Source organism: Egretta garzetta, unplaced genomic scaffold (genome assembly GCF_000687185.1).
Source record: "Egretta garzetta isolate BGI_Z169 unplaced genomic scaffold, ASM68718v1 scaffold220, whole genome shotgun sequence".
Lineage (NCBI taxonomy): Eukaryota > Metazoa > Chordata > Aves > Pelecaniformes > Ardeidae > Egretta > Egretta garzetta.
Window position 1 is genome coordinate 1,145,611 of NW_009258414.1, and position 26,161 is coordinate 1,171,771.

Genomic DNA, 26,161 nt, shown 5'->3' on the forward strand with positions numbered 1-26,161 from the left:
AGGGAAGTCTCTGCGCAGCCTCCACCTTAGGCACCTAAGAGAGGTTCTATCTTGGGCCAGCTGGCTGTCATTCTCATGGGAGCACTTACAGTCTATCCCATGCATTCCCAAAAGAGTAAAGATTTAGGGGATTACAGAAAGCTGAACAGGACCTGCTGTCAACCTGTTTAGTCCAGAAGAATACCAGCAGGAGATTTTGCCTTCCGAGATGGAGAAATCGTTGCAGACCCATATTCTGAAAGAGGGATGCCTTTATAGGAAATCTGACCTAAGCCCCAAACGTTCCTGGTTGGTTTTGGAAGAACACTGATTTCTGTTATTTCTCCAAAGACATTAAATCAGTGATTTGTGCATAGACAGGTTTCTTTCTAAATAAATTTAACCAAATTATAATAACGGAAAATTTTCCGTAATTCTTTTCCATAGCTGAAATCCATTACAACCCGAGTGCTGTACCTCCAGAAGATGGTGAGACCAAACATCCTTGTTCACAAAGAATACCACCCATGGATACAGGACTGCACTACCCACAGAAAGCAAGCTTTTTTCCTTGATAATGAATTTGTTTTCTTCTGATTATCTAATGATGATTCTCTTTTGTGGAATGTAGAAATAAATGTTGATCTAAGTAATTACTCTTAGTGTACAGTTATCACTCTGAACACAATTATAGAGCTAAAATGTCCCATGTTTCAACTCTCTAGGCTATAGTGGAGTGGCAGTATAGAGCACATAAGGATTTGGTCCCCCTGTGTTTCCAAGATTAGCCCTCAGGTTAAACAGAGACTGGAAACATTATCTTCTTCATCACTAGCTCTTCTCATAGTCTGTCCTTGGTTTTTTCTCTTTACACCCTCCTGCCATCCCCCTGCTCCCTTCTTCATCTGATACGTCTCCTCAGAACCTAATATCCATATTACTGAGCTCCAAGTCATGTTTTTGAGCCTGTTAGCTGACAGTCTCAGGCATGGATGTCTAGGCTCCTCAATCAGTATCTTTCCTTACTTTTTCTGAGATGGACTTTGATCAACTTGCACATTAAGAAACTGCACTCAGCTTTCCAAGATGTTCCTTTCAGTTTTATGTTTTTAATTTTCAGATGTGCTGGCACTGCTGACTTGGATTTAGATTTCTAAAGAAATTTAGATGTGTGTTTAAAAGTTTGAAAATGTTGCCCAATATATTCAAATAGAATGTGGAAACAAGAAAAACTGAAATTCCCACCTCTAATGGGTATCCATGTGTGCAATAAAGATTACCTCTCCTGCAAAAAAACCAGATCGATAGCAGATAAAATCCTACCATCTTTGGAGGTGGTGATTAAGAAGTTCACCCTTCAGTAATACTTTGCTGTGAACACAGCAGAAGGTAAACTCCATTTCATAACATCGCAAGAAAGACTTAACTTTCCTCTCCTACTGAAGAGGGGCTTTCTTTCAACAAATGTGTTTGAATCAGTAAATTGCCTGCTCAACCGAATCCTAGTTTCAGTTTTGAATGCTTTTTTCTATATCATTCAAGTAAATATTTTCTGACGATTGCTAATACAGTAAAATCCTAACCTGTACCGATGACAAAGAAGTAAAAAAAAAATATAATGGAGCGATGTCTTTGAGCTGGTATGTACAATAGCAAATACAAAAGGTTCTTTCATTCTGTGAATAACTCCCACGCAGCAATTAGTGGAAAAAGATGAGTATTTCAATGTACAGTAGCAACAGCCAGCCTACTTGAAATTAGACAGATCACCTTCAGTTCCTGGACTTTCTGGGAGAAATGTTAGCATTAAAAACAAGGAAACAAGTTCCATCTCGTACCCACTTGTTTGTAACTTGAAATTGGTTTCAATGTGAAAGAAATTTAATATAAAATACAGTTTGATATGCTGGACCCTTGAACTACCATTCTCAGCCCGTATCCTTTATTTTCATTAGTAAACTCTATGTTCCACAATCTGCTGCAGAACACAAGTTTTCCCTGCTTTGCAGTGAGAAGCAGGACACGGTCTGCCATGGTGCTGCATGCTAAAGCTGTGCCTGACCCTCTCTACACCCCTAATCTGGCTGCTGCACACCCCAGGAGGGTCCTGCAAGGGTAAGGAAGGAGGTTGCAGTGGTCTTCAGTGGAGCTGGAGCTTTAGTCCTCCCCTGGGTCCCTTTTACATCAGTTTGTCTCTGCTATGATACCAGTAATTCTAAGTGGATGGATAGTCTGACCCTGTTGCTTTCTGTACCACCCTTTGACCCTCACTGTCCTGTTTTGGATGGTAATTCTTTCTACACGCACTTCATAGGATAGAAGGTAATAGGCTTAAATTTAGACTAGACATTAGGTAACAATTTCTAATTTTAAGGAATAAGTGGTCTAGAGTGCACATGGAATTGCCTTCATTGCAGGTCTTAAAAAACACTCATAGTGATAAGACAAATATCTGCCAGAATTGGTATAAGTAAAGTTGACTTTGCCTTAGGGCAAAGCATGGACTGGAAGACCTGTTGAAAGTCCTCCCAGCTCTATTTTCTATTACTCTAATTTAAAGTAAAAAGGCAGCAAAAGAAGATCAGTATGAAAGCAACATGAGACTGGCCTTGTCTCCTGCCTACTGTAATTGCTTTATTTATTTTCCTGATAAAAGATGAAATGTACCTTGATTTTCAAAAGTTTTTGCTAAATTCCCTCCTAACATTATTAAATGATTAGGAACAACAAAGCATTGGATAAAGGCTGGGCAAGCAGTGAGAATAGTGCTGGAATACTTAAGACTTCTCAGGCTGCTGAGAAATGGGGTTTCTTGGGCAGATCCATCAGCGCGTGTCCTGCTTTGGAGGTGTAACAGTGGGAAGAAGAGCAAGCTGCACGGCGTGGAGTGATGTCCGTTCTCCATTCTTGCTATTGATTTTTTTTTTTTTTTCCTACTAGAAAAGCAAAATCTGGAAGTAAATTTTTAAAAACCTGTCAACTTGCTTATGTGAAATGCAAAGCGCTATTTGTTCTGGGAAGGCGGTTAGCTCACTTCCTCTCTCCATGATATGCCTAATGGCTTTTCCAGCTAAACAGTGTATCATTTATGTTTCAAGCGTAGCATTGTTTAGGTTGTCAGCTAGAATGAAGATGTGTAATTTTCTTTGGGCTGAAATAATATCTTCCGTGCCGGCACCATTGCATTTGCTCTTCTCCAACATATCTATGCTGACATTCTGTCACAGAATCATGCGTTGATGGTTTTCACAGGGAGAGGACATGCACAAAGACAAATCTAATAAAAAATTGCTACGCACTTGTGATTCACATCCTAATAATTTTAAGTGATGGGAACAGCTTCTGCAGCTCCAGCGTAAACGTGACCTGATGGGCAGCGGTGCGTTACTGATACAAATGCATCCTCCTCCCCGCGGTTTTGATTGTATCAGTTGAATCTGCTTGCTCTCTGAGAAAGCCATAATCTAAAAGCTCCTTTGATTTCTAAGTCATTCTCATTTACTCCTAGATTGCTTATTTTTAGCAATACGTGCACCAGGAAATGCGTGCTCTATTTTAAACCAATGAAAGAAGGATTTCTGAAAGTATATTTATCCTTGGAGACAATTATTTGATGTCAGATCTCAGTGGGTTGTTAACAATAGGTTAGACGATGCGCAAGAAACAAAAACTAATAGTAAAATCACTGCAGCAGCTGTGGTGACTCGGGCAAAACCCTCCCCACTCCCATCTTGCTATTTAGATGGGCACAAAGCTCCACCACCCTTCACACCAGCTAAGCCAGTGGATACAGATCCAAGGTCTAGGCAGCTCACTCAAGGGTCCCCGGAGACTTTTATATCTCCGCATGGGCAAGTGGCTAAAGCTGCCTTCTAGCTCAGCGTACGTACAGCGCTTTGATAACCATGCGACAGATAGGTAGGTATTACATAGGATGACAGTTAAAGGTCAGTGCTGCTTGTTTAAGTTTTCTTCGACGGTTTACAAGTCTCCAGTAGTGGTTACCAATACAGGTACATACTAACAGCCAAGATGTAGAATTCTTTCTAAATTTAGCAGGCAGTTATTATTGGGACAATGAAAGAAATGTTGTTATGGGACATGATTTGAGATTAAAAATCAAAATACTGGGAAGATAATTACCTATTGCATAAGATGATTGTTAAGTCTTAATGCACAATACTCTCTGCTTTTAGGTATCAGAAAGTATTTAGCATGTAATGGCACTCTAATGGTTCTAAATTAAATGTGTCATTGAGAGTTTCAAGGATGCCCAAAAGAATTATGCTTGCTTTATGATTTCATTGCCTGATTGTTCCTGTAACGGAAGAAACTCAAGGATATATTCCAGTATTTATTCTTCTCTCTTCTCTGAGAAATGACACCAGTATTTCTCCAGCCATCCCCATACTGAAACTGGCTGAGGAAACTCTTGGAAAAGAAGGCTGGAAGGAGAAACAAGATGATTAATGAGAGTATTTGAGATCCCATTGCAGGCAGACTCAGTCCCGCTAACTCCACTGAATAGTCTGCATTTAGACATTGTAACAAAATCAGAAGTTGTTTTCTTAGATTTTAGCCAAGAAGATATCTACCTTGTTGCTGTTCTCCCTGAATGCTGCTCCTGACAGCTCACCCAAACTGACTTTCCATCCTTTGTACCACTGAGGGCTGGCATGGCATTATTTTTGCTCCTAGAGGTGCTGATAAGTCTTGTGGTATTTGAAAGTGTCACTGGATAGCTCATCTTCAGTTCCAAAAAACAGGGACGCAGTTCCATGCAAACATTGCTGCAGGATTTTATGCCCTGAGTGCCCAGCTCCCTCTGCCCTTGGTGTAGCAACAGCTCCACACAGGTGACAGGGAGATGGACCCAGGAATAAAGCAATGTATTGTTCTCCTAAATGCTTAGTCTTTGACAGTGAATGGTCATGCTCTGCTACGAATGTGACGCAGCCGAGTAAATTGTCGCTAAAGTGTCCTAAAAAGATATCTTCCTTTTTAATAGCTCAGTAGTTGTTTTGTCTCCAAGTGCTGAGGACACTGGGCAACGGCAAAAAATCAAAATACAGGCTGGAGAAGATGTTCCCATTTAGTGGTGAACTGACAGACACTGACAGACTGACAGACACCGAAACCAAGCTCCTGTGCTCACAAGTGCAGAAATCCAGCACAGGCAGTGCCTTATGCAACCTCCCTCCCCATTGCCTGCCCCTGGCAGCTCCGAAAGGGATGCCTGGCGAGATGGGGAGGTGATATTCTCTCCGTTTAGGGAGGGACTCAGACTTAATGCAGGGAAATGACTCATTTCTGTTCTCCCAGCAGGACAGAGCAGAACTGGGAACAGCCCTGGATGTGTTAGTAATTTGCCTTAAACATGGACCGCTGTCTCTGACACATCGATGCTCACTCCGGGTATGCATTCAGGCTTTCCCATTTAATACCTGCCTGCCTGAACACTAGAAAATGGATTGGGAACAGTCACACAAGCCATGCAACCCATCAAATGACTGTCAGATAAAAGCTTCATCTTCCTGTTGATGTGAGTTAAAATACTCTTTGTCCCCTCATCTTGCCATTATTTGCCATGCTATTGGCAATTTCAATTTAAAGAGAAAATACTGAAGCTCCAACATAGATGCAAGTCAGAAATAAGGCAATTAGGCATGCCCATCCCTGAGAGACTGCTGTCTCTAGAGCAGGGACTCCTCTTCCCAACACAAAGGTGGCAAAGCCTGTTCAGAAAACACTAGGAAGAAAAAGATTGTTCAGATAACATAATTCTAGCTAAAACTGCAGAGCCTAGCTTATAAGCTGGAGTTGTTAAAGGACTCCAGGTTCAGACTTCTTGACGGAGGAGCAAAAAGCCTTCCTTCACTTTTATGTCAAAAGAAGACAACCTAGAAGAAAGGCTATTCAGATTTGCTGGAAGGGTAAGACCTACATTGATATGGGCAGACTGGTAGACTTCAAATCAGTTTTCCATCTCCAAGGAGGAGTAAGAGGAATGTGCCTGTGGTGACCCAACGCCGGAGTCCTGCTCTGTGCTGCAGAGCCTGGGCACCTGGACAGCAATTGGGCTCATCTGTAGAAGAGATCTTAATCTGAGAAAAGTCTTTTATAAGAGAGGATGCCACAAGAGAGTCTACCAAAATGCAGGACTAGGATAGACAAGCTGTTCGGTATCTCTCTGCCGTTAACACCCGAAGAACACAAACGTCAGTTTGCTCAGCGGAAAGACAGAGAGATATATCAGCCAGCAATAAACAGATGGCGAAATTGCGAGGAGAGACAATTAAAGCAAGGGTCGAAAATGAGTTTGAGACATAAAAGGAGAATTAAGACAACTAAATAGTTCTATGCAGAAATGATGCAATTAATGACCTAAGGAAGTGAGCTACAATAATCCTAAAAAAACCCAAACCAGGCTGGCTCATATAGCTGTAGTTCACTGTGCATCAGTTTTGTGTTCCTAGTGCTCCAGCTACAAAGGATTTTGATATATTTGTATAAAAAAAAAATCAACTCTGCATGGCCAATGTATACTGAAATAATAAAAATGTGCTACACAAAATAATTATGATTTTGAAAAATAAATTTATTTAATGGGAGTTAAGATTTTGGCTGTTTTCTCCATATTTTGTCTTGGTGTAGAACAAATGGTTCTGAAAGAGATTTTTCTGAGTGGGTGACACTACGCAGCACATGGAAATGACTGAAGTCAGCAGTCACACTGCATTAAAACAGAAAATTTGCATTAAAAATACAGAGAAAAGATATACTCTTGAGTATTTTACTTGGGTTTTTTTTTTTGCAGCATGGAGTTCAAAAGGAACGTTCATTTTCTGTGAATGTTTTGTATGTTTTCTGGTATTTTAAACAATAGCCGGAATTACCCAAATTGCTTTTCTCTTCACCAGAAGATAGAGCTCTAAAATAACGCCTCGGAGTTGTTTACTGTTTGGAATAATGAAGCCATTCTCTTCCTTTTCAGCTGGATTTGCACAACTGAAAGCTATCTGGAATCTGTGTTAAAAATGTGGTGTGTTTTCTCCTGCCTGGTTTCTACCCATGACATCAATGGGCACACAAAATTGATGAACAGAAACACTGAGATCCTACCATCATAAACAAACAGCATATTTGACATTTACTATCTGTCCTTCAGTCTTCTTGAATTTCCTTGGGTCTAGAGAATGTTATTATTTTGTGTGCTTTTTCAAAATAGTATTTTTCATCTCCTAACGATCAACCGAGACATGACCTTATGCTCTATAAAGAGAGAACCTGGCCGACCAGCTAAAACCTGCAGTAATACAAAGACTGTAGGAAGAATTGTGAGAAATGAAGGAGCTTCCTTCTGCCAGATTCCCCCAAGGAGGCAGAAAGCTGGGAAAAATACAATCTTGCAGTAGAAAGATAAAACCAAGTCGAATTTAATGTTGCTGTGAGCTGGGTTAGACATATATACTGTGGTCTATTAAAGAAAGAGCAGGAAAAATGTGTCTGTGTTTCCAGGTAATGTGGGCTTCTAAAGTGTGAAGCATCAGGTCTATGAATTCAGGTCCAGTTTGGAATACACAGCACATGAAGTACCAGGAATAAACAATATTAAGCCCTTGCCACTTTCCAGGGTTGCTTTCATCTGTTGCACATGTTGGTGTCCTCAAGAGGTTTAAATATGGGTTGGGAGGTCTGTCACCTTTCCCTTCACACCTGAACCATCCCCCAAACCAGCCGTTGGGAGCATCTCATCGCTCGGAAGTCTCCAGTCCTCTGGATTCTCTCTTACAGAGGGGGATATCAGTTCAGGCCGTCTATCCTGCTGTACAAAATGATCGAGTGACAAGAATAAACGGAGCCTCGGATTTCACGTTGTCAGCCCTAATCTCTTGGATGGGTCTGAAAGCTCTGGGACTGCAAGAAGTTGGGATCTATGCTGCTAGCTGAACTTTGGTGCATCAACCAACCTCTAGGGCAATTCAAGGCAAGTTACAAGTTCCTTTCAGCTAAACTCCAGTTTCAGCTGAACACCTGATGTTTTGTTCTGATGCCGCCCTTGAGTGTTCAACACTTGGTGGAAAGCAAATAGTTCCCAATGTTTGGTGATACCCTACTTCTCCTATACAGGAAATCTAAACATTTTATGTAACCATCTGACATTAAGCTGTCACAATCTGCTACCATTGCCGAACTCTATATTAAATATAATGCACAGTACTATGCCAGTGTGGGTGGACAACATAATCGGGCATCCTCAAAGGCACCTAAATCTGTGAGCAACCTACATACTATGCCTGCCTAAAAGGATATATTATGGTTGATCGTGACAAGAACTTCTCTTCCAAAAGCATTTTCAAAAAATGTAACTGGAATTTTTAACCCATGCATCCTTTTTGTATCACTGACTCCTTCTTCCACCTGGCCACATCATTGGTCTTCCATCTGATCTACAACCTACCATCTACCATCTGGTCTCTCACCATCTGATACCTATGGCATAGTTGTGTTTGCAAGGATTGGGACTGGGAGAGGGAAAATTAGACTTTTCATGCGCAGTACTTAGAGCAGTTTTTTTGAGCAAATGAAACAAACTTCATTTTTTGTGTCTGCCTGTGGGCAGCTAAAGATAAAGGGACTTGGCCATAAAATTGCTTTTGTGATTTGAGCAGGGCACCTTCTCCACTTGAACGTCACAGCTGAAGAACAATCTGGAGGAAAAAATACTCCAGCTACTTATCTTCATTTTCAAGGCATAGAGCTCAGTCCTTTGATATCCTTTCCACATCCACTATTTAGAAATTAGATCTTGGCTTAGTTTCAGGAGATTTAACTCAATAATTTGCATTCCTTGTACCTTAGTTTACATTGAAGTTAATCAGGAGTTAATCACAGAACAGAGTTGAAGATTTGACTGTTGACTAATCTAAAGATAAGAAAACCCACAGTACTAACATGTTTGACTGAGATAGCATCAAGAAAAGTTAATTTTTCTCCCAGAAGATTTGAATCATCAGTTGTACCATCCAAAGCCAAAAAATATACGGATTATTGCAAGATAACAGGCTTCTTTACAGCAACTACCTATAAACTTGTTCAAACTTCAGCATAAGTTGTGGTTTCGATGGCAATGGGACTATTTCAAGGGACAAACCCAAGCTTTAATGTAAGTGTTAGCAGGATTATGGCCATAAACTTCCATCTTATGCTGCCTTTTGGAAGGTCGCGGCATTTCTGTGACAGAAAGACTAATCAGAGCATAGACAAGCACAGGCTGTCTCTATGGCTTTTTCAGCAAATACTGTCTATATTCTGAGATATTTTACCAGAAGTTAAGGTATACAGTAGAATTTTGTGTTAAATTAGTATATTCTATCCTTATCTGTACTATTGAGAAAACTATTTCAAGGTTTCATTTTATTTCCTTTCTAGAATATTTTGAAAAATATTAACAAACATTTGCTAGGTAATATGCAAACCCTAATGGTACAGCAAAAACAATACAATATTTACTTGCCAGATACCTCCAAGAAAAAAAAACATCATTTCAGCTAATATCTTTAAAGAAACCCCTTTTCTCTTGTTTCCTCCTCCCTCTCTGCTCCACTAGCTGAAAAGCCAATAAAAAAATTCTCCACCTCCTACACAGTTCAGAACAAGATCTGTGTGCATTTCTCCTAGGCATGTTTTGAGACCCAGAAGGGGATGAAAGTAGTTAATGTGCAACGGGAATCTTAATTTCTGAGACAAATCTGTACCTTTCTATTGACCTTGTTGATATGCTGCAAGCTAAATATTAAACCATTTTTTGATCAATTTAAGTCCAGCCTGGGAAGAAGAAATAGTTAAAGAAATGTCTCAAGTATACTTGCATTCAGCTAATCAGACGTTGTGTGCATCTACAAATGGTACAGAGCTGAAATCAATCACTGATAATGAAACCACAAATGAAAAATGGACCGAAGACTCCTTTCCAGGATTAGAAATACTGTGCACAATTTATGTTACATATGCTGTGATCATTTCAGTGGGTCTCCTTGGAAATGCTATACTCATCAAAGTCTTTTTCAAGATTAAATCAATGCAGACGGTTCCAAACATCTTCATCACCAGCCTGGCATTTGGAGACCTACTGCTTTTATTAACTTGTGTGCCTGTAGATGCAACACGTTACATTGTGGATACCTGGCTCTTCGGAAGAATCGGGTGCAAGCTGCTGTCTTTTATCCAGTTAACCTCAGTTGGAGTATCAGTGTTTACCCTGACTGTTCTCAGTGCTGACAGGTGGGTCTGATGTGATTGCTTTGCCAGGAGATACCGCAGGTGTGAAGTTAGAAATTAATAAAAGAGCAGAAATTATCATTTTGCACATTATTAAATGGCACGCTGTAATAGACAAAAAAAAAAATAAATCAACCATTCTCCCATTTCATTATAAAATGTGTGTTAGAATAATTGGAACAGTTCTTTTTAATGGAGTGAAGTGAGAAAGACTCTAAGTCTTTTGACCTTTTATTAGCTTGAAGTACAGTGCAGATTTTTTTTCTGAATTGCACAGAAAAGGGAAATTGCTTAAGGCAAGTAAAAGACAGTATATTGGTGCTATCTAGTGGTGCACTAAAGTAGTCAGGGAAGATGAAAAAGCAAACTGTGAAAATGACTGATTGGACTGACTTTGTCCTATGCACTCAGTGAGGCTCTAGAATCCTGGAATGTAAAAGATTGACATGGGGGGTAAAAAGCCAAAAGAAAACACGGAACAGACTGGGGAAGAAATGAATGACTCTCATGATTTGATGGTTACTGCAATACTGCCGTAATTTTCAGCTTGATAAGTGCTTAGGGGATCATGACACAATTTGAATATTTTCTCTTACAGACCTTATATCTTTTCCAGAGATATGTTAGCCCAGAGGTCCTGAAATTAAACTCGGGTTACAGTGACCGCATCTTTAGTAGGGATCAGTGCTCCCATCTGACTGCTGTCAGGAGCTGCTGAACAATCAGTTTTCCAAGCACTTCTTTTCTGAATGAACAAAACTAAGATGAAATTTCAGTTCAATCAGCATGAGCCTGTCAAGGGGCAGAAAACCCCCAAATGAATTTTAGTATTAAGAGAGAAAAAGAACTTCACCTTGCGTGCCAGCAATTGAGGATTGTATGCAATCGCAAGTAGCTCATGTGTCCAGAATTAAAGCAATGCTACTGTTACTGTACTCCAAAAAAATCAGCCAACACAGGAAAGGCCACACAGGGTCAGATCAAAGGGGCATGTAGGCCAATACCAGCCTCCAGCAGGGGTAGTATGAGGACAAGAAAAGACACACAGAAAGAATAAAAACCACTATCCAACACTGCACTTACACCCTAAGCCTTCAACTGTCCGCCTGAGCAGATGGGGTTTCTGTCTATTTAATAACCTCAGTGGATTTCTCTTCTAGTTCAGCCTCTTCTTGAACTTGTTGAGCAATGACTTTCATTGCCTGTTGCATGAACAACTCCTTTTTTTTGCTTTGCATGTGGCTTCATTTGATATTTGATGGCCCTGGCTCTTGTGCCAGAAGAGACAGTGATCCCTATCCATCTCTCCAGGCTACTCATGTTATATTCCATCCTTCGTATGTCTTTTTTTTGAGTTAAGGTGTGCAGAGCTGCATACGGTGTTCGAGAGTTGCATGAACCAGAGATACAGATAACTGCACAATAATCTCTTTTGCTGTCCATTGTTTTCCTAATAATTCCTAACATTTTGCTTTTTTGTTGGGTTTTTTTAGGGTTTGGTGGGGTTCTTTTACTACTGCTGAATATTAAGCTGATGTTTTCACTGATCTATCATAGCTCCAAGGTCTTGGTCCTGCATGAAATCAATTCAGAATCCATCATGGACTAGATGACCTTTAAAGGTCCCTTCCAACCCTTACGATTCTGTGATTCTGTGTGTGTTTTCACTGATCTATCATAGCTCCAAGGTCTTGGTCCTGCATGAAATCAATTCAGAATCCATCATGGACTAGATGACCTTTAAAGGTCCCTTCCAACCCCAACTATTCTACGGTTTAGACACCTGCTTCTGTATTTAATTCTACATGGTAGCTGTTATGTAAATACTCCATCCTACATTTTCACAGGGCAACTATATGGTAAACTTACTGAGAAAGCTCAGAACATCAATCATGTGTGCAATGCCAGACTACCATGTTCCAGCAAGCTAGAAGAGCTTGAAGTCAATAAAAATAGTATTTATTTGATAAATAGCAGTCCAGCTTGCAGTTTTCTATTTAAATTTGCCTAGAGGAGTAAAAAAACCAGATCCTCTGGTTGTGCAAAATGGTACAACTAAGCTGTCTTATCCTCTGGATCCTTTTTCACTGCCTTTCCTTTCGTGCCAGTCTTGTGCCCCCCTGGAGGGGTCTCTTCTTTCTGCATCCTCAAGAGTCCCGGATACTTTGGGAGCAGGGTATATTGTTTCCTGTGCTTCATCCACATTCATGCCAGTTGGTCCTTTTTCCACGTCCCGTTTCCACACAGATTTTCACACATCTATAGATTTACCCAGCTTTTTCTCATGTATCTGTTGGGGATCCTGATTTAGAATCCTGCCGACTACACCAGTTTGTTGCGGATGAGTGGAATGCACCTTACTCAAAAGAGAGAAGCGGCAATATGTTTTATTGAGGTAAAATAATTTGACAGAGTTCAATAAATTCAATGGAATTTAACAAAATGTGACAGTAGTTTACTAAGGTTCAGTAAGTTTGATGGCAAGGTTCACTTTATGAATTACTGCATGGAGGAAATATAAAAAGGAAAATTGAGTTAGAAAAACTTACAAAGTTTAACAAGCTCTTAGTCACTTACCAAGGATCTGTTGTGGAAAGGAATTTCTCAACATTGAGGAATAAGGGATCTCTCTCACGCTGAGGAGTAAGGGATCTCTCTGCCCAGTCTCAGGTGAGGAATCTCAAACCCTGAGAGGCAGCCCTGCTTGAGGGGAGAGTCACCTGGCGGTAGTCTAGCTGCAATTCAGGGGGAGCTCAAATCGGGCTCGTCTGATGATCTGCCATTGGTAACAGGTCTCTCTGCCTCAAGGAGCAACCTTGAGAGGTGTCCACGCTCAAGGGGAGATCACTACCATGCAGCCATGCTGCCTAGCAGGGAGAGCTCACAGAAGGCTCACTTAGGCTATCATATTTATGGGATAAAGTAGTCAAATCACATGCAATGGAAATGTAGGCATGAGACTCCTTGTACCCACAACTTTCTTTGGTTTTTGATAAATGAGTTCTGGAAAAGCCACCTGTTATTTATGCATTAATCACATGATCTGTGTTCCAAAATTGTATGTATTGATGTTTACTGTGTCACTCTGCTCCTTTGTGGGTTTTTGGCTATAGCTCAGGCCTTTACCTCCTTTGGAGCCTGTACCAAACTAGTGCTGGTTTGGTGAGGGGTCAAGTGCATCCACCACACTGACTACAGTCAATCCACTTTGTCAACTCACAGAGTGGTAGTATGGTTACCTCTTGCTCTATGTCATAAATATGTGGCATGTTGTAAATCAGAGGTAAATGTCCAATTATTTGATAAGCTGTCTAGTTTAAGTGTCATAATTAATGTTACTTATATACTACATTGGCATGCTTGCAGATCCACGGTAAGCATTTTTAGTATACAATATTACTATTAATTTCATTTTGTACATTATTGGGTGATTTCACTTTATGAACAAGGAGTATTTGCTTCGTTGCATATCAAATCTTTACATACAGAAGGATTATAAGTAATAAATGCAATAATGTTAGAGCTAGTAAAATCACAACCTGATGAAACATTTGATTCAAAGTTCCTGTTGGTGTTGTTGACCATCCAAATAAGGTATCCCACCAATGATGCTATCCATCCATTTTTACTCTTTTCAGAACATGGTATACTCCTTTTGCATCATGACAAACAGTAATCAGGGTTCTTTGTCCATTTTCTTAAACTTGTTTCAGCAATTGGTGGAGATCACCGTGCTGTAATAGCTTTCTTACGAATGCAAGACTCATTCCAATAGAGGAAGGCAATAAATCTTGATACAATGTAGAGTTAGATTGTAGCAATTGGTGGGTTGTGACAGGAGCTGAATCACATCCCATAATTTTGGTAAAATTACAAATGCAGATGTTTGAGTGATTATATGTCTCTACAGTGGTGTTTTAAGTATAGAATTACAAAGGGTTCTCATACAAACACACCCATTTCCAACATTCCAGTACAGTTTCAGGGGATTCATCAGGGTGTATTTCAAGATGACAAACATTTTGTTCAGCATCAAGACAAATGTTAGGGGCCTTCACAGTATCACTTTCACAAATAAATCCTTCTTGTTCCTGTACAACACATGCTCCAACATCAATAGTTTGCTATTTGTTCCCATTCTGTTGGACCCATACTCTACGTCCTAACAGAGAGAGGACTGTTCCGTTGTGATTCAATCCCAGCGCAATGATTGGGTCTATGGTGAGTGCCGAAGCATTGCGTATTGTTAAAACAAAAGCTGTGGTTTTACTGTTGGTGGGGTCAGAAGTGAAATCAACTACGCACCACCTGGATTAAAATTCCCTTTCAAATTCAGTTGCATTATCCCAGATTACCTTTCGAAGTTCAGTGAGTAAGGTGCCCTCTTCGCCTTCTCTTACAATTGCTGCCACAGTAGATTGTACCTGCAGTTGCTGCACCTAGTGCATTCACAATTAGTTTGTGGTCCTTTTCATTAATTCTTTCCCATTGGGGTAATATATCAGGTAGGAGCCATTGGTAGTTCCCAATGCCGATACAGAAGATTGCAAAGGATGCTCTAATTTGTGTAAATTACTTGTTGCTGAGCTTATTTTCTTCGCTCAAACTTCATCGTCCATGCTGTTTAATACTCCTAATCCTGTTCCTAAAATACCGTTCACATGTCTTCTTGACAGAAGTTTGGAGAGGTGAGGGTTCGACCACACAACCACGCTAACCATCCTGCATAGGACGTACTTAGGAATCGTGAGCAAGTAGGTTTAATTGCTGAGAGGCTGATCTGCATTGGCAGTTCCACTCATTTGAGGGACCATGATGGATTAACCAACACTCGCTGTTGGCCTGTGTATTTAATAGCGTAAGGTCCAATTTTGGAAATTTGTGAGAATAGAATTTTGCTATCTTTTACAGTTGGGGCAGATGTTAAGTGAGGAGAGATGGATGTTGTGCTAGGCTCTGCAATGTCTATTTTGAAGTGAAATGAGAGTCCCTTGTCCCTGCGAGTCCAGATGCAGATTATGAAAACAGGTTGTACTAAGGTAAAATTGTACGAACAGTCCAATCCTTCAGAGGTGCAAAGTTTTCTATCTTTTGTTACTAGGTTTCATGTAATGTTGTACACAGAAATCTCATATGCCTTCTCATGTGTAGACCCATTGATCATCCAGGATCCTATTTTAATTTCTTCCCCTGCTGTTCCCCAAAGTAGGGCAACTTTGCCATAAGCTTCGTCTTTATACCAGCTCCACTCATTCTCTAAGTATACTTCAGTTCTGTGTATGACCATGGTAGAAAGATTTATTTTCTCCTGTTAGTGCGTGTTCCCATACTCCTGATGTACTCAATATGAGCTTGAGACCATGGCCATTCTAGGGTTCTTTGGCCACAGGTTAGGAGGAGCAGCACTGTTGGGGTTTGGATGAACATGAACACAGCATTTCCATCTGCCATCCTGCGGGGTGCTGTAAGAGAGAATAAAGACTTGTTTTGGTGGGGAGAGCCCAAACAGGCTACCCCATTAAAAAGAAGGAAAAGTCCACCATGCATTGACTCTGTGTTTTATACCATTGCTATCAGTAGTTTCCCAGGCCAGTGAGCCACAAGGTTTGGTTGGAGTCACAGGTACAATTCCAATTTGTCGTAAATTTACCCTGACAGGTTGTCCTGGCTGTAATGCTATCAGATACTCTCTTTTCCCCGTAGGTGGAGCGCTAAGCTCAGGTTTTGCAAAGACTGCTCGGCCCACAGGGCTCCCGGTGGGCCCATACCGATTATTCAATTGATGAAGTACTTTGGAAAATCGAGTATCCCACTGGGCCTCATGCGGCTTAAAGCTCTTTTTTAATAAGCCATTAGCTCTTTCTACCACCCCATTTGATTGAGGATAGTAGGGGGTATGAAATACCCATTGAATTTCTTCCTGCTTTGCCCATTCTTGTACTTCCTTGCTGGAAAAATGTGAGCCATTGTCACTTTGGATGATGTCGGGGGTTGGTAGGCCTGAAGACCAAGAGGATAATCCTCTAATGACACTGACCATTAGCCTTCTGACATTTAGTTGCCATAATTAGGCCTGAGGTGACTTCTTCTCCCGTGAGGATGTATCAATATCCCAAGGAGGGTTCAAAGGGTCCAACGTAATCAATTTGCCCTGTTGACCAGAGGATTTTTCCTTTATTAATGTGTAGGGGTTGTGTTTTAGCAAGGTGGTCCGTTTGCAGTTTTAATTTACATCGGGGGCATTCTGTAAGGATGGTTTCATATGTTTTCCTGTTTAGAGGCTTTGGGCTGCAAAATAAAGTGACTGTTTGTAGCAAATTAAATGGCCCTCTAGTCTGAACAGGTTGCCCCTGGTGTATTTTCTCAACTTGTTTAACTGCTTGGACTAAAGACAAAAGTCCCTTTTCCCACTCGGAATATCTCTGTTCTGTCTCTTTAAATGCAGTTGAACTAAACATTAAAGGTCTTTTTGGCCCATTTGGCCCAGTCTGGAATAGATTGTACCATGGTAGTACCATGTTCTGAAAAAACCCATTCTGCTATAATAGGGTTGCAGGGGTGTGCTGGCCCCATGTTTTTAATTCCTGTATTAGGGTTTTGACTGCCTCTTCATATTCTGGGGTCCATTTCCACAGTTTTCATAAAAGTGAGTACAGTGGGCGAGCAACGATAAAGAACCCAGGCACATGGTTCCTCCAGTACCCGCCACTACCCACAAGTTGTTCTAATTCTTTCCTAGGTGGGGGCATCTGCTGTTATTCTATTTTACCTTGGGTGTCCCGTGGGATTGCTGCACTGCCTGCAACCCACCGAGTACCTAAAAATCTTACTTCTGTACTTGGTCCATGCCGTCTTTCAAATGGAACTTCAACTTCTGCTTTAGACAGTGCCTACCACGCTGCTGCTGCCGCTTCTCCCACCTTTTCATGCGAGGTCCCTCCAATTAGAATATCATCTCTATATCGGTACAGTTTCACATCTTGGGGGAGTGCGATTGTCTGTAAAAGTTCAGCAAGCGCAGCACGAGCAATCGTGGGTGTTTGTACTCCTGCGGAAGTCTGTTAAAGGTGTATTGCATATCTTTCCAAGCAAAAGCAATTTTCTTTTATCTTCCTCCTGTAAGGGGACATATGTCTGACATATAGCACTGCCATCCATGGGTGTGCAGCTGCTTGTAGCGTGGCTGCTAAAGTTGCAATATTAGGTACTGCAGCCGTTAGCAGGGCTGTGTTGGCATTCAGGCACCCATAACCAGTTGTCAGATGCCATCTCCCATCCGACTTTCGGACTGGCCAGACTGGTGAATTATATGGGGAGTGGGTTCTGAAAATAATGTGCCGTTTTTCCAAATCTGTTATTACTTCAGAAATTCCAGTTCCTGTCGCAGCAGAAATCAGGTATTGTGGTCCATCAGTAACTTTTACACCAAGGAGCGCAAGGGCTGTGCAGAGTACAGGCACCGTAGCCTCCCGATATCTCTCGGGGTTAGGGTCGACATTTGAACCAAAGGACCACACACTGCCGACCAGCAGGTGCCAGGTTCAACCGCCCAAAACCTCAAAACCCCAAATATTTTCACTGTGATCTTTAACTGCAGAGTGAGTAGATGACACATGCTTCTCGCCCAGCAGCCATAAATTAACTTTTGTGGTTTGGCAAATAACACTTGCTCCATTTACTCAGGTGACTTTAACCCTCCAGGTCACATGCCCAGCTTCTCTGCATCCTGTTGTGTTGGCATTGGAATTTGTGCTCCCGTATCTATTAGAAGTTTTATGAGTTGTTGTTGAGGGCCAACTGGAATTAAAATATAAGGGCGTCCTTCATTTAGCCATTGGTGGGCTTCCACTTGCCGGATGGACAGGCCCAGTGGCCATGCTGGCACTATTCATTTTTTTGATCTCAAGGTTTGCAATTCAACCCTAAGGGAGAGGAAGGAGTTATTGCTCTTTCTTGGAGCTGGTGATGGCACTGAAGTATTTAGACTATGCTCTATCCTTTCGCCACCATCGCGTCTCTGGAACACTTGCATTAGGCTCAGGATAATGCTAGTGGACTGTCCCTTAATCGCAGCTCTGAGAATGCCTAGTGCCAATGCTTTCCTCCAGAGTTCACTTCTCCACTCCCTAGGCCCTGCTCGTGGGTCTTTAGCTCCTGGTCTAGCTCCTGTTCCCTGCGGGGGTGTTTGTTTTACTCAGTCCACGTGCTGCAGAATCACAGCCATGAGTAACGGCAGTGTTAGCTCCTGTTTTATAAAGATGAATGAATACTGGAGCATTACTTTGAGTCAGATCCCTGCACTCAGCCGGGATCTTAAGAACATGGAAGAAAGGAGGGGTGTACATGCTTGGTTTCATGTATTTATAAAATAGTTACCCTGTTTCATACCTTTACCAGTTTTGCATACTAATTCCCTCATTTACCTTTCTAGGCAGTGCCATAAAAATAGGGGAGGTGATTGCCCTTACTGGTCCTAATCCAAACAGTAGAAGTCATCTTTACTTAGGGAGGCTTTAATGACAAGTCCTGCCAGCCAATTCATTAAAATACAGGCTTAAAATTAACTTTTACATTTCTATCTTAATTACCAAGAGCTAGTATCGGTTTTGATTTCCAAGACGATTCTACCACCCTTAGTTTAGTGAGAACAGAGATGGCTTTATCCTCAAGCAGTTTGCACTGTGGGTGCTTGCATCGTTTCTGTATTTATTCTGACAATGATCTTGGTTGGTTTTAGGTACAGAGCCATCGTTAAGCCCTTGGAACTGCAGACTTCAGATGCGCTCCTGAAGACCTGCTGTAAAGCTGGCTGTGTTTGGATCATCTCCATGATATTTGCTATCCCAGAGGCTGTTTTTTCAGATTTGTATTCTTTCAGCAACCCTGAGAAAAACGTAACTTTTGAGGCATGTGCCCCCTATCCTGTATCTGAGAAGGTCCTGCAGGAAGCTCACTCCCTGGTTTGCTTCTTAGTGTTCTATATTGTCCCCTTAGCTGTCATTTCTGTCTACTATTTTCTTATTGCCAGAACCTTATATAAAAGTACATCCAACATGCCAGCAGAAGAACATGGTCACGCCCGTAAGCAGGTAAGCTATGATCAAGCAGTAAGTGTCCAGTTTTTCAAAATCTGTCATGCTGATTAAGTCTGAATTCTTGAGTGCAAAACCTTTACTTGATAACAGAGTAAAAAGCTCCATCAACTCAGCCCGTATTAGCAATCCAAATTCAGCTGTGCACTTAAGCACGTGCTCATGACTCGTTAACTTAATTGGAAATGTGCATGCTTTCCTGAAGAGGGATGGGGTTTGGTTTCTTTTATTGTGACCCTGTGACTCAGGAGTTACAATACTGAATTGTAAACACTGAGACCTCATCCACGTGAGCTGACACATTAACGATTGCACTTTTAAATCCTAGTCTAGACGAGATTGACACGTGATTTATAATGGAAAAGGAATATGCTCTGCACTGGAAATATTTTGTTTAAAGAATTATGAAATAGATTTATTTTTTTGTTGGTTTCTTGTTTTCTGGTTGGGTTTTTTTTTTTCATTTTGCCTTTTTGGTCACAGATGCATTTAGACTTTTTGACCCCTTTGAAAATCAGCACCAGCTACATAAACATGTGTTACTAATTGCTATTAATACCAGATATGCATTATTTTCTTACAGATTGAATCCCGCAAGAGAGTTGCAAAAACAGTGCTGGTGCTTGTTGCTTTGTTTGCCTTTTGCTGGCTGCCTAACCACATCCTCTACCTATACCGCTCTTTTACATACCACGCTTCTGTAGATGCTTCCACCTTTCATCTGATAGCCACTATTTTCTCCCGTGCCCTGGCCTTCAGCAATTCCTGCGTCAATCCTTTTGCTCTTTATTGGCTGAGTAAAAGTTTCCGGCAACATTTTAAGAAGCAAGTCTCGTGCTGCAAGGCAAAATTTCGTACAAAGCCTCCCAGTGCTACCCACAGTAATACGCCTACCAGGGCCCTGTCAGTCACGGGCAGCACGCATGGCTCAGAAATCAGTGTTACGCTGCTAACAGATTATAGTATCACAAAAGAAGAGGAAAGCGTTTAGTCCGTCTGGGATGAAGAAGGACAGAAACTGAGCCTTTGCAATCAAGTCACTGCTACCGGGATCCTGGAAAGAGGTGCCATGCCTTGCCCTGTCTGTGAAAAGAGTTTTCATCAGGAGTTCCTAATTTTTTTTAAATACACAATAAAGAAATCAGACTGTGTGGGAGAAGAAGCTGCAACAGCTGAACTTCCCAGCATAAGCTCAAAGGGATTGTTCATGTTCCCAAGCACAAACATGGATCTCTAGCTGGAACTGCTGACCTGGGCAGGACAGGAGTCAGCACAGTTGGTGTGAGAATTGGCTGTGAGGATGGTTTTGTTCTGGGTAACTTGTTTGTTCTTCGATTTGTGACTGAGAGCTCCCTCTGTCAAGAACTTGCATCTACAACAAGCAAGCAAACCCATGTATCTTCATAACACGATCAACCAGGCAGATTTTTTATTCATTTCTTTTCTTGCCCCAAATGTTAAAAACTGGTAAACGCATCAGAAAGCACACTAAAATGAAAGAAAGCTAAGGTTTGTGGTACAGCGTAGTAATGTAGTAGAAAGCGTCATGTACCAGACCCACACTAGCCTTTGCTCTGCCAGTGACTGACTTTGAAACTCTGGGCAGGAGCTGACTGCTGCGTAAGAGATGCCCTTCTCAGTTCCTAAGTTCCTCAGTTCCTAATGCCCTCCTAAGTTCCTAAGTCAAGGGAACCAGCAGGTGATCATCGCTCATCAAAAAGCTATAATCATCTTTAGCCACACTTGTAAAATTCTTTGCCATCTATGGGTAACACATCTCAACAGTGCAGAGTTCTTTATTGTTACAGTGATTTAACATCAAGAAATTGGGGTGGATCTGTATCAGAGTTCTAGTTTGGATTTACAGCGCAGTTTTGAAGCGAACTGCTCAAACGTCCCCTCCTGCCTTACTTTGCTTTATCTCCCGGGGTGGTCTTGAGCACACAACCTGGATTTCTCTCAGATGAAACTGTGCATCCAGTCCATGAAACCAGACTAGAGTGTGTTTGAAGTAAAGCCCCCAAAAGCGTACGGCGTGGGGGCTCCAACTAACCATTTACCTCCACAGACCCACTCCTGCTGTAGTGTACGTGGTCATACCTAAGCGGTCTGCGCATTTTCAAGCATGCTGGGAGAGCTGGGGTTTTTTTTCTATTGTACTGATTTTCTATTCTTCAAGTTATTCAAGCAGTATCCCTTTTTAATATTTGGATGGACTGTCTTCATGAGATAGGCTTTCTAATCTCAAACCCACAGATTTTATGGCTCTGCATGCAGAGGCGAGTCAGTGACAGCCTATCATGGGCAGCCTGGGCATCCCTACAAAGCTCAGTGGCACTGCTGGCAGGGACTGTCTTCCCATCAGGAAATACAAGAAGCAAGTTGTCCTACCCCACGTTACAAAAATGTTGAATGACACTTATTTTTATGGATTTTGTGTACCCTGAACCAAAATTTTGTTCTATGGGAGCTGGTGATAGAAAACCCAATTTTCTATTGCTTAAAGTAAGGGACTTCTATCTCAAAAAAGAATTTGTGCATTAAAGTATAAAAAAGAGGTTGCAACATATGAATTAAATAAAATAGTGCTATTGGTCACAGAAGTTTCAATTTTAGCTGACTAACCCTTGAAGATATAACACACTTCCAGCTGCACAGAGCCCCTAAGAACACGTGGTTGGAAATCCATCCACCCATGCACCATTATTTGAGTTCATCATAAGATGAGGAAATCTATTTGCAGTCTCTCTCTGTTGACTGCCCTAATCAGAAGAATAAGACCAACCTATAAATCCCAAGGGCATTGGAATACAATCTCTGTCGTCATCTTAAACCAGTCTTAATGACAGTCCACGTTAATCCCACCAGGCCTGGCTGTATTTTACTACACTCTTCACGTTACAAGCTGCAAGGCTGTAAGCACTAATTTTCAAATGGATTTTCCCTTTTATCGTGCCAGTTGTACACCAGGATAGCACCACTGAAATAAACGGCAATATAACAGCACAGAAATACAACTTATGGCAAAGCAGACTCCAGAGACCTTATTTTACTCTCTTTGTCTTAATATAACACATTCCCTGGTAGCGAGCTATGTACAGATATAACAAACATATTGCACTGATATTTTCCCCTTCTTTTTTTTTCTTAAGGGAGCTGCAGGGTGAGACTGAAATAAGTAAATAAGCCTACACACTTATCAGCCTGATTTTATCTTCTTGGATCTTCCTGTAGCAAATTCTAAACAAAAGAAAAATCAATGCACATTCCAGTTCCTTACATCATTCTTTATTCTAGTTATTAAAGCCTTTGGAAGACGAATCTGCCAACACGTTTCTGGGCTTCACAATTTGTCTCTGTTGGAGACCGAATCTCCCACTGCAAAATCCTTGGCTACACCCCACCCTTAAAAACCCACAGTTTCCTAATTCACCATTTTCCTTGCTTTGCATGCAGCTACTTTTTGCTTGTGTAACTAGTCCTCTAACTGGACGGTCTATCTATTGCTAATATATCCTGTTACAAAATGGGTGGTTTTGCTATATGCCACACGTTTTGGTTAAAGACTGGCAATATTTCAAGGCACAACTTAACTATTCTGTGTACTTTATGCTTTTATAATTCTGTACTTTCAAATCTTCATGACATGTTGTACTGGAGTGATATATTGGTCAACATTTATTCTTACCTAAACAATCTGCTATTATTCATTCCATCCGTTCCCCCAATATAATTATCCATAAAAGGTCTCCACATTACTGTAATTAGATTTAGGAGAAAAGGGTTGTTTCATTTGCAATCATTTCTCAGTGTTCCAAAAACCAGTTATTTCACCCCTAGGTAATATTAAGTGTAATTCTATAAGAGCATATGGGAATAATGTCTATTTACATATCAAATGTTATTTAGCAAAGAACTGGTATGAATGGTTAGGGTTTTACTATTTATATCCACAGTGAAGGAACAGGTAGAAAAAAGGCACAAAATACTAAAAGGCAAGACTCCATCACAAGTCTTGTTCATGCGGAGTCTTACTGAGCAAGTAAATACGATTTCTAGGATGTACCTTTTTTACAGTTTGTTTTGTGAATGAGATGTCCACATTAACAGCTAAAGTTACACAGAGCTACAGCACTTATACATTTCAATCAGTGGTACTTATAATTAAAAAAAATAAATAAATACAGGCTCTAATCAGCATTTAGTTATGGGCTCTGCCACAGATGGTCCCCTCAGCGGAAGGTGAACTGCTTTGTGGAATTTCCTTTGTCAGCATAGGAAAGGGTACTGAATTTTTAGCACATCTGGATCTGGTCATCTTATTTTTCGCACAGTGAAGACTCCCTTCACTCGCACTAGTCTGTGTAACAGCTACAGGCTCCAGCCCCCTGGAAAGCCCAGAGAGGAGTAATCTCTCTGTAATTAATCACTAGTTTCTGCCTCCTTGATTTAACACAACAAAGCATCTCAAGATGAGGGTGTTAACTCTTTACCTAATGAAGTATTAGCCCGTGAATTGCTGGTTCCTCTCTAACAGAAAGCAAAACACGACTTTATGAAAACCAAGATTTCGTTACTTTTAGTAGGTGGTATCTCTAGACCAGCAATCAGCTCTGATGAACCAAGACTGCCTTTTATCACACAGACAAGTCAGACACAGATACAAAAGCATCATGCTAATGCCTCCTTTTAATATTTACTTTGAGAGATTTTGTCAGGACTTAAAACGCTGTTTCTGGACAGCTTAGACTGATCTGAGCTGTGTAACACTCGAGCTCTTCACACCGGCCCCAGAACACGCAGCCTGCAGCAGCAGTGCTTGTGCAGCCATGACTTATATCATTTCAAGGATGTTACTGAGAGGAAAGCCGTCTTGACCCCCAAAAACGACAAGTTTCCAGCCGAATGAGCTCCCTGAGCTGTGCTGCCTTTACCGAAGAGGAAGAGAGCAGAAGGTAAGAAGCTGTGCCGCAGTAGCTGCCGTCACACATGCTGTTATCTGTGGTGTGAGGGAATTTGAGGTAGTTTATCCTCATAGCTACGTTAAAGAGTGCTGACCAGATTTACCATGCACTAACCCTGCTGCACACGAGCATGCTCTCACTCCCATCGGATTGAGATTGCATTTGGATCTCCCACTCCCCAGGAGAGTGCCCCAGTGACTTGCTGTAGGCAGATCTGCACGCTAGGGCAATCTGTACTGCGTGGATACAGGCTTTGCTGCGTTTGCTCAGGTTATGAAAACTCTGCCAAAATCAAATAAGCAGTTTAAGACTTAAATCATGTTGCTCTTACAATGTTTAAGGCTATGATTATCTTACTTCCAAACATATATCTGATTCCAATTTTTGTAAGTAAGCACAGTTTATGTTAAGCCTCTCATGCTCCTCACCAAAATCCAATAGCTATTTGGGAGCTAATACAAATGTCTCTTAAGCTGTCAGTTTATAAGCTATCACAAAACAATCTTTGGACAACTATCGTAATAGCCCTGCCAAGAGAAAATTCTTGCAGCATGAAAGATGTCATTAACTAGGCTGGATGTACTTTGTGTAACAGCCAAAGGTTACTCGAAGTCTATATTTATATCCTCGGCAATTTCATCTGACGGCCCGTCGACCAGCCAGTTAGCTGATGTTGGTCTCTCCTTACAGAGCTTCACAAGCTCAGGATTGTGTCTTTGATTTTATTATCATTCCACTCTGTATGACAGTAAGGATATACTTATTCCTGGAATACTCATTTCCAGAAAACTTCTGTACTGGATATCGTTTTCATTTCTGAGTGGAAAGATTGCTTTGCCGCTGGCAACCAGCCATGGCCAGCTTCAGTGGGGCTGCTCAGCTAAATTTTCATTTACACGTGCGCTGTTTTTAATAGCTGGGGTTTATAGCTCTAGGCTAAATTCTGCAAAACAAAACCTAAACAGTGTCCTTCTTCATCATCTAAATACAAATAAATACTTTTAAATACATACTTCAGCAATGAAATTTTTGATGTAACGCTACCTGTTTTACACTGTGAAAACCACTAGATGGCACTGAATGAAGGTCTTTTAAAAGAACTGACTCGAGTAAGACAGTTATTTAAAATACTTAAGTATCCACAGATAAGAGTGTATCAGTGTAGTACACATTAGTACACTAATTGCAGGCTTCATTAATGCAAACCAATTCAAAATTTTGAAGATGAGCCTCATCCCTTGCACTGTACCAAGGTAGCAACCCTTTTGGGAAGGAATGCAACAGCCATCGCTGGATGCCCTCCGCGGGTCACATCTTCTGTGGAAAGCAGATGCTTGTGCCACCCGGGAAGACCCGAGCAGCGGCTGTCTCCCCAGGAGGCTGATCTGGTCAAACCATTGGCACCAGCAACCCGTGCCAAGGGAGGAACAAGAAGCAATGTAATTTTTTAACATTTAGCATGCCATTTTAGTGTCATCCACCTCTTTCTGATTTTGTCTTTGCCTCCAGTAGGATATGGAAACAGACTTTCAGCCTCAGTGGCAGATGACGGCCAGCTGGCTGCACTGACAGCATCAACTTGACTGTTCAGCGTTGCCCAAGGGGCAGTAGGGAAAAGTATTGCAGAAGGAAGTCCTTTCAGTGCTTCATGCCGCTTAGCAGGCTTGTATTTTATCACGCAAGTAAACCTTCAACCGTCTCAGCACAGCTCCCCACCCGCAGCAGGCCCAGAAGGGCCTGCAGGCCCAGGGCCTCAGGGCTGGCCTCCCTCGTGTCAAGGCCCTGGTGAAACAGAGCTGCAACCTAATGGGAAGGCGCGAGGCTGGTCTGGAGCAGAGAGGAGGC

The 26,161-nt window shown here is 41.4% G+C and overlaps 1 protein-coding gene across 1 annotated transcript; it reads left to right on the top strand.

Moving 5' to 3' along the window:
• Positions 1-9,832: 9,832 nt before the first annotated feature.
• Positions 9,833-20,343, top strand: BRS3 (bombesin receptor subtype 3). Its single transcript, XM_009643252.1, has 3 exons — positions 9,833-10,263; positions 18,998-19,349; positions 19,936-20,343. The coding sequence occupies exons 1-3, from the start codon at positions 9,833-9,835 to the stop codon at positions 20,341-20,343; spliced, it is 1,191 nt and encodes a 396-aa protein (XP_009641547.1).
• The last annotated feature ends 5,818 nt before the right edge of the window (positions 20,344-26,161 follow it).

Bases quoted from the DNA above. Each gene is read 5' to 3' on its own strand.
- BRS3 (XM_009643252.1), top strand. From the start codon at position 9,833: ATGTCTCAAGTATACTTGCATTCAGCTAATCAGACGTTGTGTGCATCT. The intron at 10,264-18,997 runs GTGGGTCTGATG...GGTTGGTTTTAG, and splicing joins ACTGTTCTCAGTGCTGACAG to GTACAGAGCCATCGTTAAGC. The intron at 19,350-19,935 runs GTAAGCTATGAT...ATTTTCTTACAG, and splicing joins ATGGTCACGCCCGTAAGCAG to ATTGAATCCCGCAAGAGAGT.